General features: G+C 44.9%; 1 protein-coding gene across 6 annotated transcripts in view; it reads left to right on the plus strand.

Moving 5' to 3' along the window:
- Positions 1 to 14,233, plus strand: part of COL16A1 (collagen type XVI alpha 1 chain) — a 138,387-nt gene that overhangs the window by 38,274 nt on the left and 85,880 nt on the right. For all 6 annotated transcript variants that reach the window (XM_077931924.1, XM_077931920.1, XM_077931921.1 and 3 more), the window contains exons 6-8: positions 75 to 350; positions 3,223 to 3,303; positions 4,245 to 4,379. In XM_077931924.1, coding sequence (XP_077788050.1) covers positions 75 to 350; positions 3,223 to 3,303; positions 4,245 to 4,379 — 492 coding nt within the window. The remainder of the gene's footprint in view (positions 1 to 74; positions 351 to 3,222; positions 3,304 to 4,244; positions 4,380 to 14,233) is intronic.

The following is a 14,233-nucleotide window of genomic DNA, read 5'->3' on the forward strand; positions in this document are numbered from 1 at the left end:
CCTCATGCCTTTCCTCTCTGCCTCTCTTTCTAGAACATTCTCATAGTCAGCGCCGTCTCCTTTCACCCCCTCAGCTCTCCCTGGGGATCAACAGCAAAGAGCAGAGCCTGGAGTTCCAAGCCAAGGGCCAGGACAAGGAGTTTGTCAGCGCCATCTTTGCCGGAAAAGGGGTCTCCGCCCTTTTCGACTTGAAGTGGCACAAAATGGTCCTTAGCATCCAAAGCCAAGTGGTTTCCATCCACATCGACTGCAGCTACATCTCCTCCAAGCCACTGCAACCCCGCCGGCGCCTGGCCAGGGAAGGCAACGCGTTTGTTGGATTGGATGCCGTGCAGGGTGCTCCTGTCACAGTGAGTCATGGTGGGGCTTTGTGGGCAAGCTGTGGCAAGCGGACCATCTCTCCATTTGGGGCTGCTTGGCCTTTGCTCAAACCTAGTTGGGCTCAAACACACATTGGTACCTATGAAGACACCCCCAACTCTAAGGAATGCTGCTAACGTTTTGAAAAAGTCTTAAGCATCACCAGGAACCTCTCATAAACCTTCAGGTTTGTCCTAGCATTCTACCGTAGGTGACATGCATATGTTTTGCTAATCTTACATTTCTAAGAAGAAAGAACCTCCAAATTGTCCAAAAGTTCACTTTACACAAAATTCAGTTCTATTGAAGCTTCTGCCTCCCCAGAGAACAGGAGTTGGTGTCAGGATTGAGGCCACTAAGCTAGGTTGCCTTTGAACTTCAAGACAAAGCTATGAGCTAGGCTGATTTTATTCTTTGGGGGTTTCCTTTTTGTGATTTGTACCAGGCCTATGCAGGGATGCAGGTCAGAGGTTCCCCATCTACAGTGACAGGCAGCAGCCCTCTCTAACCCTAACTCAATGCTGCCTGCAGATAGTAAGGATTGAGCCTGGGACCTGCTGCATGCATAGGAGATCTTCCACCACTAGAGAATCTGCATGGTGATAGAGCAAGAAATGACTTTATATTTCCAGGAAGAGATTTTTGAAACACTTGAGCTGATCAGCCAATGCATAATTAACAACAAACGAAGCTATTTTGGTATAAGTGCATTCTGCAATAAATCAGGGAGCTTTAGCAAATCCTGTTCTAAGCCAGAAGCCAGCACACAAAATTCTTCGGCAAGGTTTGGGGCCTTGGCAAGGACTACTGCCACCATCACCAGGCTGCTGTTATAACGCTGGTGGGGACATCACTGGTCACTTCTACTGCTGCTAGCTGCTTCCCAGCAGCAGCTAGAATGGACTGTGGGGTGGCCTTGAACATGAGAACGTAAGAAGAGCCTGGCTGCCGGATGAGCCCAAGTCTCTCCCAGTCCAGCAGTTTGTAGCCAACCAGATGCCCCTATGGGAAGCCCATAAGTAGACCCTGAGTGCAAGACCACTACTCTCCCCAAAATGGTCAAGTGGATGGAGAGTGAATCCCCAGTGAGAAAAGGCCGCAACATTTGGGACTTTTTTAGTTCAGAGAGAAGGCCAGCAAAAGGTGATATGATGGAGGTGTCAAAAAATTATTCATGGCATTGAAAAAGTGAGTGGGCAAATATATATTGGATAAGGCTATAACAGTTACAAGCCATGATGGTTATGCTGTACCTCCATGGTTGGAGGTAATAATACTTCTGAATACCTGTTTCTGGAAACCCAAGGAGGGGAAAGTGCTCTTGTCTCTCAGAGCCTCCCTGCAGGTTTCCCACAAGCATCTGGTTGGCCGCTGTGAGAATAAGATTGTGGACTAGATAGGCCATTGGCTTCGTCCAATAGGCTCTTCTTCCATTCTTATGAGGCACAGTGCCTCTGATATTGGAGACACTACATGGCCATCATGGCTAATAGCCATGTGAAGCTCTTGATGTTGAGTGGAGCTCTAGGCCTGTACCCCTGAACTCTGACATTTTAATTATGCCATTTCCCAGGGTGTGTATGTTGGGAGCAGGGCTGGCGAAGTAAAATAGCGGTGCTGGGAATTCAGTAATTTGAGCCCTGTGCAATTGTTGAGTTAACTCCTGAGCTGTTAGAAGCTTCAGAGTTTTGCTTAGACTCTAGATACCTAGAGTATGTCTTTGTGTGATTTTCCTATGGCTGGAGGGCAAATGATGCCATAGCAGCCTTGCTGACACTAAGCAGGTCTAGCTTTGGTCAGTGCCTGTGTGGGAGACTGCCTGAGAACCCTCACGTATCCTGCCTTAATTTCCTTGATAGAAGGAAGGTGATATTTAAATGCAATAAATGAATAGATGTACTGACCCATTAGACAGGTATAAGCACAGTTCCACATGTGCCAGATTTCATCTCCCAACCCTGACCCCACCTCTGCTTCTAATTCATGTGCACAGTTGCGAAGAGGTCAAAATGAGGCAATTACCCTGCCAAGATCAGGATTTCTGATTGTTCTCTCTTTTCCTATAATAGAATTGGGAGTGACAGTTCCTTTTTGGAAAGGGGATTTCTCTCCCCACACATTTATCCCACTATGGCAACGCCAGTGGGGAATTTGGAGAAGCACCAAAGGAAATATTTCACACTATTTCTGCTTTCAGAATGTGTGGCGTTGTTTTCTTCTTAAGTAGAACTTTAAAAGAATGCTGCTCCAAAACTCCTAGGCCAACATTTAAAGGTGGCAATTTGTGCCTACCTGATGGCCTTGAGGGGAAATGTGCTGCCTTGGAAGAGGAGAGGTCCTGAGGATAATATATAGAACCTCATTCTCAGAACCAAGCCCAAGACCTGCCAACCCTTCACCAGAAACCATTTGAGAGGCAGGTGTCTGAAAACGTACAGACAATAGGTAGCTCACCCTGCCATTTCTCTTGCCCAGAAGAAGCTTGCCAGGTGTGGTGGAGCCCGGTAGGTATGTCACTGTCACTTGCTGGACGGGAAGATGGCATGGAGGCTGCAGATGCATTGACAGGGGCACCAGATTGGCTCTGCCAGTGCATTTTCACTGCATTGGTCTCCCTGCCACCTTTGCCTTCTCCTTCTTGGGAAGCAACTGGGACACAACTGGTGGGAAGTTAGCATAATGGCACCGCCCCACCTGGTGGGTCACTTCTGCTCATTCCTCCAATGGGATGTGTACTTGTACCACTATGATTTCCCATGCTTAAGTGAAGGGCTGGCTGAGGCCTCTTCTCCAGGATCTGAAGAACCAGGGTAGATATTGGATCTCCACCCTATAACAGTTTGCTTGTTTCTTTGTTTGCAGTTTGACATTCAGCAGCTTCACATTTATTGCGACCCAGCCATGGCAATGCATGAGGGATGCTGTGAGATCTCTGATAACGGGGTGAGTAATACTGCAGATATGCAAAAGCTGTCACTTCTGTTTATGTGTGTGCTCCTGCATTTCCTCATGCTGAGGTTGCAGGACTGAGACATTTATCCACAAAAGCTGTCAGACAACTTTTCTAGAGTTGAAAGCACTGCTGTCTGTTTTGCAGGTTTTTATTATCTACAGTGGTGCATCAGGTTCCCCATTCAAAACCACAGGCAACAGCAGCAATTGATATAGATGTGATCTTGCATTGTAGATGCAATCTACTCAGTTACATAGCAACTTGAATGTAAAAACTGCTATGCTTTTTTTGGGTGGATCCGATAATATGTTGACACCTGCTGCCTGTTTGGGATAGTTATTATTTTTTTTTGGGGGGGGGGGTTGGATAGTTATTTGAAACAATGTCAGTGTGGTTTTTGCTTCAAAAAACCTTCACTTTCAGGTCTATGCAGTCATTCCCCTCTACTTACTTCTCAACAAGCTCTGATCTTGTTCAAATAGTACAGCCTCATTGTGCCCATAAATTCAGTGGTGAAGAACCTCCTGCCCATGGGCCTAATGAGGCCTACGGGATTCAGTCGTAATTTGGCCCTCAAGGCTGTTTTCCCCAAACCACGCCCCACACCTGACACCACACCTGACACACCTGGTGGAGCCCAGTTCTCTTATAGGGAATCAAAACTACCTCCTTCCTGATCATCAGAATGATAATTTTGTAGTTTTAGGGGGGCATGCAGATCAGCCAATGGGTGGCTTGTCTACCTGTGTGTATGCAGGTGAGTGCATGAGGGAGTGTAGGGTGGCTTGCAGCCCCCAGAGATTGGCCAAGGGTAAAACCTTGGACCAAAACAAGTTAACCACCGCTGCTATAAGCCCCAAGCCATGCTGGTCCATGAAGAGCTAATTGCCTTGCTCATCAAAGTTATTTCAATACTTTCCTGTTTCATCAGTGCTTTCCCGAAGCATCTAAAACTCGTCGGGATGTGGAAGTCATGCAGAGCAATGACCTGATAGAGATCAACCCTCAGACTGAAGGCAAGGTCTACACCCGCTGCTTCTGCTTGGAGGAGACCCAAAGCAAGCAGGTGAGGAACACCAACCAGCAAGAAAGAACTAGCATAGCCCAGAGCATGGGCAGCCAGCATGGTGCCTTCCAAACATTTGGAACTACAACTCCCATCTGCCTCAGCCAGCATGGCCATTGGTCAAGGAGGATGGGAGCTGGAGTCCACAACATGTGGAGTGTACCACTCCAATTACTCCTGGTGTAGAGCTATGAATCAGGAAGCCCCTAGCTCAAATCTTGTTCCTGTTGTGAAGTCAGGTCATGGCTATAAGCAAGCCTCTCAGTCTCCCATCTGGGGGTTGATGATGCTGTCCTTCCCTGAAAAATTGTAATGGTTATGACAAGCTACAGCATTTGTAAGCATTACATAAGACAAAGTGTTATTGATTTGAAATCCTCTGGAGAATTCCATTTACTGGAACTGTACAGCCCAAACTGTGGAAATATGGGGTAGTTGTGGTTCATGGGTTTTTGTTGCATGTGTACAGACAGCACAGATGAAGATATAGTTTTCTGTTTCACCCTGCCTTTGTTGCTAATGGCACTGTTTCCATTCCACTGCATTTCGTCTTCTGCATAAACTGTTATTCTTCTCACTGTCCGCTGTGACAATATTGTGTTAATTATGTAAATTCCATCTTTTCATTATGTTATCCATTCATTTCAATGTAAAGAAAACATGATGCAAATGAGAGAAAATGCAATCGATTTCATATCATTGGCAGTTTGAAAGTAACAACAGCAGCGAATAGCAATTGCATTTGCTGGATTGATTTCCATTCTGGACATGGAATGAACAAGTGAACATTGGCAATTTCTAGTCCTGTTTCTCTCTAGCAGACAGCTAGGTTGATACGATGTGATTAAATAGGATGGATTTGTGTGGAAAGAATTTTATTGTGGAAGAAAAGCTGTGAGATCATTACTGAACAACCATTGCAATGTTAGCCTGCGTAAACAACACTGAAAACTTCCATTGCATGTGTTTAGCCATGTTTGCCAATATCTTGCTGCCACCCCCAGCATCTGCCACCTGAGGCAGCTGGCTCACTCTGCCTAATGGTAATGGTTATGTCCAATCACATTGTGTTGGACATAGTACCATGGCATTGTTCCATTTACTGTGTGATCCCTGATTAGATGGGATCACCCATGTAACCATTATCAGAAGCAGCAGTCAGGATAAATAATGGCACCCAACAGTTTTGAGAAAAGATAAGTATTTGGGAGGGGAAATTACCCATCAAAATAAGTACTTTTGATCCACAAATCGGAAAGTTGTAGAGACTCAGTGCAGTTTTAATCCTCTGCTGAGATAGATTTAATGGTCCAACTGATGGAAAACTAATTTGCCAGTTCCCACCACCACTGTAGTATGGAATAGAGAGAGCATTGCTGGAATTAAACACCAGTCATCCGTTCAACATTTGCTGGGAATATGTTTGCTACCAATTTAGGGATTTTATTTTTCACTGTCACATCCTACTGAGAAGAAATACACATCAGAGAAGGGACTGGGAAGGGGGGAGCAAGAGGTTGCAATCTAAACCATCTGAGACTACTGCCAGCCAGTTGTGCGCTGACATGATGGATAGAATATGGAAATATTTACATCCCTGCTCTCCAAAGATGGTTCTTAAGGGGGCTAGCAACATTTTTTAATACAAAAACATGATATAAAAGGAAACATCAGTACAAAAGCAAAACACAACCTTCGGCAGATTAAAAACAGCAGCAGAATTGATTAATCAATCATTTAAACACTTTATTATTCAATCACTTGGTACATAAACAGTTTTTTACCTTCTCCCAGAGGTGCAGTTACTGCTTGATTCCTGTCCTATAACTTAAGTTTTCTTTCATCTGGTGAACAACATTCCTGTTTTTGATAGCTCAAGTGTAGGCATTCATATCTGATATATGATTAAATTGTGCTTCTTTTATTTACATAGAAAAGCCCCATTTAATTCAGCATATCTTGTAGAGGCATTGATTTGGTTTTGAGATGAATTGTAGCGTCAATAGATGCTTACATCCAGATGATTTAATATTAGCTTAGGCTGCAGTCCTAACATGCTGATCCTTGTGGCTGAAGGGGGTTAGGAGGCAACAGATGCAGCCATCTGCTGGGCTATGTCTCTGTGGGACTCCATTGCCCTGGAAGCCCCACTCCCAGCCATAGAAAGTGGTGGTGTTCCTGCCAGTCATAACCAGCATAGGACCCCAAAATGATCTGTAATGGGGCTGGGTCACAGCAGGGCCAGCCATGGATCCACTGGGTTCTGAACCAGTCCATTTAGCAGAGAGGGCTCCTGGAACTGGCTTGGCTTTGAAAAGTCACTAAAACCACTGCCCACTTCTTCTGCCCTGGCCAGCAAAAGCCAGCAGGATGTGATGGTCAACCCACCATGGCACTCTTAGTGAGTATATGCTTTTGTGTGCATTCTTTGGTTGGAGAACTGCATCATAATTTGTGTCTGCATTTTGAAGAGCAGCTGCCTATCAGTTCATGTCTTGTTTTGTGAAGTGGGCAGATTTGCATTAAGATGCAAACCATGCTGGATATTCCCCTCATCCTGAAGTGGCATGGACATCTTTGTCCAACTGTAGGTAAATCTGACCCTGGGGCATTGTGTTCTGACTTGCCCAAGGAAGAAATGCTGAACTCTCTGACTTGGAACTGCCTTCTCCCACATATGGGCCTCCTTTCCCTGTTGCTCTCCTCTCCATCCTTTGAGATTCTTTCATTCATGAGAACACAAGCCTCATTCATTCACCCTCTGGGACAAAAACAAACCTGCCTCATTTTTTCCACAAGATTTAATGGTGGTGATGAGACTAGGCCAAAAGAGCCAGACTGGAAAAAAATGCAACAAGAGCCAGAGGATAGAAAACGGAGCTTATCGAGAGGTGAATCTTGACAGGATGGAGCAGCAGATAAGTGGGAGCGGGGAAAGTATTCCTACAAGCACGAGGGTGTGTGATGGCAAGCATCTTGCTGGTGGGCTGGGAGAAAGAGGCCAGGGTGTTAGGACGATGTGTAGGCGGACTAGTCCCTGGGTGTCGTTGAAGTGTAGGTGGATCTATTGTAGCACCCTGCTTGTGGTTAACGCTTAGCTGGAATGAAATATTCAACGCAGCAATAGAGAAATTAAAATAATAATTTATTTGTCAGACAAATAAATGAGAGGCACAGTGGTATATGGTTACCAAGCTCTGGCCTGGCCTCCTGCCATTATGGCCAGCACTTATATTCCCTTAATCCAGCCCCCTTTGCTCCTCCTGTGGCTGCATCTGTCCAATCAGCCTGGTTGGATTTCCTATTGGCTGATTGCTATAACCAATCCTAAAAGATACACCCACATCCTCCTGTCCTTATATGGAGCACAAAGAACTATATATTGTTACATCTATAAATGACAAATAAGTAGTAATATATCTTACATGTGTCTCAACAAGGAATATTAATTACCAGCTCACCTCTTGCCCTCTTCGCCCTATTGCCTTCTAAAACAAATGGTTAATCTTAAATTTTTATCTTAAACATATGTCAAGGATCTTGAGTTTCACATCAACATTGAAAGATCTCCTTCATTTTGAAGGTTTCTAAACAAATGTCTGACAACCATATATCAGGAGCGCCCAGATGGCGTCTTCCTGTCCGGCAGGGGGCTAGGCTGGTGACTGACTTAATTTCAGGATAAATACAACTCTTACAACTATATGAAATAAGAATCTAGCATTTCTTAAATCCTTTGCATAATTACATTTAAGCCAATATATTTAAGCTAATATATTTCATACATTATCATAGGTAACCTTTTAAAAGAATAAAGCTTCTCAAAGTAGAACGGAAGGAACTCAGTAAAAAACAGCTTTTAAAAGGAACCCCTTCAGTTTACCCCCCCTTCAGCCATCTGCTCTCCTCTTTAGCTGTTCCCAATATTTATTGCTCTTTTAACTCTCTCAGTTTAAGAAAGAAACTGCCTTTAAAAAAGACTTCCCAGAAATGCTCTTTCTGCCAGCTTTCTGCTCGTGGCTTTTTTAACCTTAGGGAGAAGATCTGGCTCATTTTACTGGGAGGCACATTGGTATCATTTTACTCATTCCTAATTATGTTTATCTCTGCTTTTTTTATCTTCTGTAACATGTAGGTCAATGTCCTCGCTCTTAGTCTGTAATTCCAGCTTTTACGACTTTGAAAGTTATTTTCCTGCTATAAATCAAGGGGGGCCCCTTGTCTTAGGAGAATGGCCAAGGTTTTCTAAGCAGCTGGTCTCCTGCCTGGCATGAAACATTTGTGAATTTAAGCCCTTTTTAGACTTTTTGAACCTGATCAAAATATAAGCCAATATAAGTCTTGATAAAAAATGCAGTCTATATTCAGATGCCACATTCCCCCCTTTCAAGCTCAAGGACCTTCATACCAAGTGTCCTTGATAGCTTGACCTTCATCATGTTCCTGAGGTAAAGCTCTGTATAGGGCCATGATATGAGGTAGAGTTTCATTTGAAACCATCTTGCTAATTGTACTTCTAAAACATGAAATGATACATGGCATCATACATAAAACCATTACCACTACTGTCAAGAAAAACAAGCAAGACAATAGTATCCCTTTGAGTCCTGTGACATTAGGTAACCAATTGGTGAGCCATCCCATATCCCATCCTTCCCATGTTTGTACTGGGACATGTGCTATATTCTCCATCTTTGTAGCCAACACACGGATTGCCTCACCATTATCAGAAATGTTAAAGCAACAGGCATTCCCTGTCAAGTTCAAGACTCCACATAGGCCTCCCTGCCTGGCAAGTACATAATCCATTCCCATTTTCAGCTGCAAAATGGCGGCTCTACTTTCATCCAACTGTTGTGCAATAAGTCTCAAACTCTGGGCCGTTGCATTGGTTACAAGTTCCACTACTGCTTGCAATCGAATTATTCTGTTTAGATTATATATAGGATCCCGTGCCCCTTGTATGAGCTCACCAGGATTCCAGGAGGCAGGATCATAATAAGCTATAATGCGCTCTGGTGGCCAATCATCAGTACCGCTCCAACTTTGGGTACTTCCTCCTGCTATACGAGAAATATCAGCATTCCTTCGTGTTCGCTTGGCCGAACTAGTGGGCATAATCCACATTGGTGGTAATACCCATCCCAGGAAACAAGTCCCACTCCATTTGGAAGGGAGTTTCTTGTATGCCCATTCTCCACATATCCACCACAACCATCGGGTCTGAGGTTTTTGGTACGTGGAGTACAGAAGGCGAAATATCAAAAGAGGTAGAGAGTTCACAGTGCAGTATGTTAGATTGCCTTTTTCTGTCACAGTTATGTTCCATACCACTTTCCATGCATGAATAAAAGGAGGTGCACAGGGCAAGGTATTCCGAGTTCGATAGGTAGTACCGTGTGCCCAGGTATGACTATTCTTAAAATAATCCCAGGTATAGTGACAATGAGAAGAGCCTATCATGGTAGAATCAGCTGCATCTGATGATTTATGTACACAGAATTCCCCTTGTACAGGTATAACTCGTAATGGTTTAGTTGAGTTCCATCCGGGGAAATTCTGTATTTCTGTTTGGTGTGGCATTTCGCTTACCATACCAATGGCATCTAATGGTATCGGTAATAAGGGCATACCTCCCTCTGAATCATCTGGCCCAAGAGAGCAAACAAGGCAATTGGTCCTATTTGCAACATTGGCTACCATTTCAGCTAAACCTACCCACATATTGTGGTCATGGCTGAATCCATATTTAGCAAATTTGGTCAGATTCAAGGACCCTTCCCCTTCCCAAGGGATCAGGATTAATAATAAAATCATGTTGATGTCTAGCATATGCATTCCTTCCACAAAAGATTACCTTATTGTGATAGCATAAAACTATTAGTCCCAATATAATTCCCCCAGTGACAGAAATGGGGAACCACCAAGACCAAAACATATATCCCAAGGATCCCCAGTGAGTAATATCTCTGATAATTGTTCCACAAGGGGGCAGTCAATCAATTGTATAAGAGAATCTTCCCGTTCACAGTCGCTGGTTCAGATGCTCCTCAAGCTTCAGGCGTGCGCAGGTCAGCCAGCTTCCAGGTTGTGGCTGCAGCAGGCCGGTCGTCTAATGTTGCCCGTGACCTAGCCCGTTCCCGGTAGGGCTAGATACAGGGGTTTTTGGAGAGAGTCAGTTTTAAAGGATTAGAGGGGTCACCTTTGCACGTCCAACTGCCTTCAGACTTCTTCAAACGAGAGTGATGAATCCAGGGGGTCACCTCAGCTACCTTCACCGCTGTTGGAGTAGAGAGCAAGACGGTGTAAGGTCCACGCCACTTAGGTGCGAGTGGATCACGTTTCCACTCTTTCACCCATACGCTATCGCCAGCCTGGAACTGATGAATCGGCTCGGCAATGCTGCACGGCGTGCGCTCGAGGACCCACCTGTTAAGAGAAACAAAAACACGGGAGAGAGATTGCACTTGTCCCTGTGTCACATGGTCTCCTATTTGTTTAAGGTCAGCTGGAATATCCTGAACAAAGGAGGGCGGTCTCCCATACAGGAGCTCAAAAGGTGACAACTTAAGTCTTTTTGTGGGTGCACACCGAACACGAAACAGTGTTATGGGTAACACATCTACCCATCCCAATCCCGTTTCCTGGGTTAATTTTGCCAATTGGGTTTTCAGAGTCCGATTCATTCTTTCAGTTTTCCCTGAACTCTGAGGCCTATAGGCTGCATGCAGTCTCCATTTCACTTGTAGGACTCGACATACTTCTTGTACTACTTGATCAATGAACGCTGGCCCATTATCACTTCCAATGCATCTAGGTAATCCAAACCTCGGGATCAATTCAGTGAGGAGTCTCTTAGTTACCTCTCGTGCCTTTTCAGTTCGGGTGGGAAAGGCTTCAACCCATCCGGTAAGAGTGTCTACAAACACAAGGAGATACTTGAATCCCTTAGAAGGGACCAGCTCTGTGAAGTCCACAATTAGACTTTCCATGGGGACATATCCCACATGTTGGATTCCAGGAGGTTGTACCGGTCCCTGCCTGGGATTGTTTTTAGCACAAAGAACACATTTCTGTGAAATGCAAGTTGCTAATTGTGATAGGTTAATAATATACAACTTCCGACTGAGACTCTCTCTGGTTGCAGTACCGCCAAGGTGAGTAGATTCATGATAATTTCTTACAATTGTGCCTGCTAGATGATGAGGTACATAAATCCTATTGTCCGGCAGGATCATCCAACCGTCCTTCACAACTGCTCCTTCCTGTTCAGCCCACTTCCTCTCTTCTGGGGTATAGTGAGGTTTAACTTCTTCTGGAGCTACCTCTGGTATGAGGGCTGCTATAAATCCTCCCACAGGCTTTTGGGCTGCCTCTCGGGCTGCTTTGTCAGCCGCATGATTTCCTCTGGTTATTGGATCCCTTCCACGTCCATGACCTTTGCAATGCATTACAGCAATCTGTTCTGGAGCCCATACTGCTTCTAACAGGATTTCTACTTCAGGTCCATATTTCAAGGCCTTCCCGTGGGCTCCTATTAGACCTCTTTCTTTCCATAGAGCTCCATGTGCATGCAGGGTTAAGAAGGCATATTTAGAATCAGTATAGATGTTTGCCTTACATCCGGCTGCCAATTGCAGTGCTCTAGTTAAACCTATAAGTTCAGCTTTTTGTGCTGAGGTGCCAGCAGGCAAAGCTTCAGCTTCCACAACTTCCTCATTGGTGACCACAGCATATCCTGCTCGTCTGGCACCTTCATGCAGGTAACTGCTACCATCAGTGTAATATACAACATCTGGATTTTTCAATGGTTCATCTTTCAGATCGGGTCTACTGGAATAAACTTCATCCATTACTTGGAGACAATCATGTGATTCCTCATCATCTACCTCTGGTAGGGGCAGCAAAGTCGCTGGATTGAGCATATTCACTACTCGTAGATGAATCCTGGGATTTTCACACAATAGGCCTTGGTATCTAGCCATCCTTGGGTTCGTTAGCCAATAACTACCCTTATATTCCATGAGTGTCAGAACAGCATGAGGTACATTCACATACATCGTCTGGCCGAAGGTAAATTTATCAGCTTCTTTGACAAGGCTTGCAGTGGCCGCTACTGCCCTTAGGCATGGAGGCCATCCTTTTGCTACTGAGTCCAATTGTTTTGACAAATAAGCTACTGGACGGTTCCAACTTCCTAATCTCTGGGTCAGGACTGCCGCTGCAATCCCATTCTGTTCATGTACATACAGCTGAAAGGGTTTTTCCGAATTAGGCAGTCCAAGGGCTGGGGCCTCCATAAGTCGTTGTTTGATAACTAAAAAGGCTTGTTGCTGCTCAGGTCCCCATACGAATGGGTCCTTTTCTGCACCTCGAGTGCTTTCATGTAAGGGCTTGGCCAGACTGCTGAAATCAGGTATCCATAGTCTACAAAACCCTGCTGTTCCCAGGAATCCTCTAAGTTGTTTCCTTGTGGTAGGTTCCTTGATAAGGCAAATAGCTTCTTTCCTCTCTGGTCTCAATGCTCGTTGTTGGTGTGAGATATCAAAGCCCAAATATTTGACCTTTTCTAAACATAACTGTGCCTTTTTCTGGGAAACTCGGTAGCCAGCTTGCCAGAGCAAGTGGAGCAGTTCCTCTGTCCCTTCTTTACAGGTATCAAAATCCTTTGCTGCTAGTATAAGGTCATCTACATATTGCAGAACCACCTTTTCTCCAGGTATTGAGGGGTAACTTGTTAGATCCTTCGCCAAGGCAGTGCCAAACAAAGTTGGGGAATTTTTAAATCCCTGGGGCAATCTTGTCCAGGTTAGCTGGCCTTTTGTTCCTGTTAAAGGGTCTTCCCACTGGAAGGCAAATATAGGTTGGCTCTGTGGTGCCAGCCGGCAACAGAAGAATGCATCTTTCAAGTCCAATACAGTAAAAAATGTTGCTTCTGGTGGGATCAAACTCAGCAGGGTATATGGGTTTGGTACATTTGGGTGCAAGGTCTCGATAGCCTGGTTTACGAGCCTCAAGTCCTGCACTGGCCTGTATTCATCTGTCCCAGGTTTCCGAACAGGCAAAAGGGGTGTGTTCCATTCTGATTGGCAGGGCTTAAGCAGACCATATTTTAATAGGCGGTCCAAATGTTTCTGGATGCCCTCTGCTGCTCGCCGGGGTAAAGGATATTGCTTTACAGATACAGGGGTAGCCATAGGTTTTAAGGTTACTACAATTGGAGCTATATTCTTGGCCATTCCTGGTGGGCTATTTTCGGCCCATACTCCTGGTGGCACCTGTAGGGTTCGGAGGAGCTTGTTTAATTCTGTATCCAATGTGGGTTGGACTTGCAAGGCTGACATTAGGCGCCATGATTGTTCCTTAGGTACTGAGAGGGTAATTATTCCTGCTGCCTTTGATGGCAGTTTCATTTCTGGACCTCGAGGAGTGAAGGTGATTTGGGCCTGCAGTTTGGACAGCATATCTCTACCTAAGAGAGGTATTGGACACTCAGGTATATACAAAAACTGATGGGTTAAACGATGTCCCCCAATCTGGCATTCCAAAGGTTGGAGGAAAGACCTCTTAGCTGACTGACCAGTGGCACTTTTAATGACTACACTTTTGGATGCCTTTTTCTGCAATAGTTCTGGGAGTACTGAGTATTCAGCCCCAGTATCAATCATAAAGTCTATTAAATGGCTCCCTAATTGAATCGTGACCGTGGGCTCCTGGAAGCCTAACTTTATGGAGTCCGGTCGTTCCTAGTCTTGGGTAAAATCCTCCTCTGCCAGTCCAATGAAATTGTCTCTACTCTGTCCTTGTCCAGGTCTCTGATATCTTCCATTTCGGATCATTCCCCGTCCCCGTCC

The sequence above is a fragment of the Podarcis muralis genome, chromosome 7 (genome assembly GCF_964188315.1).
Source record: "Podarcis muralis chromosome 7, rPodMur119.hap1.1, whole genome shotgun sequence".
NCBI classification, from domain to species: domain Eukaryota; kingdom Metazoa; phylum Chordata; class Lepidosauria; order Squamata; family Lacertidae; genus Podarcis; species Podarcis muralis.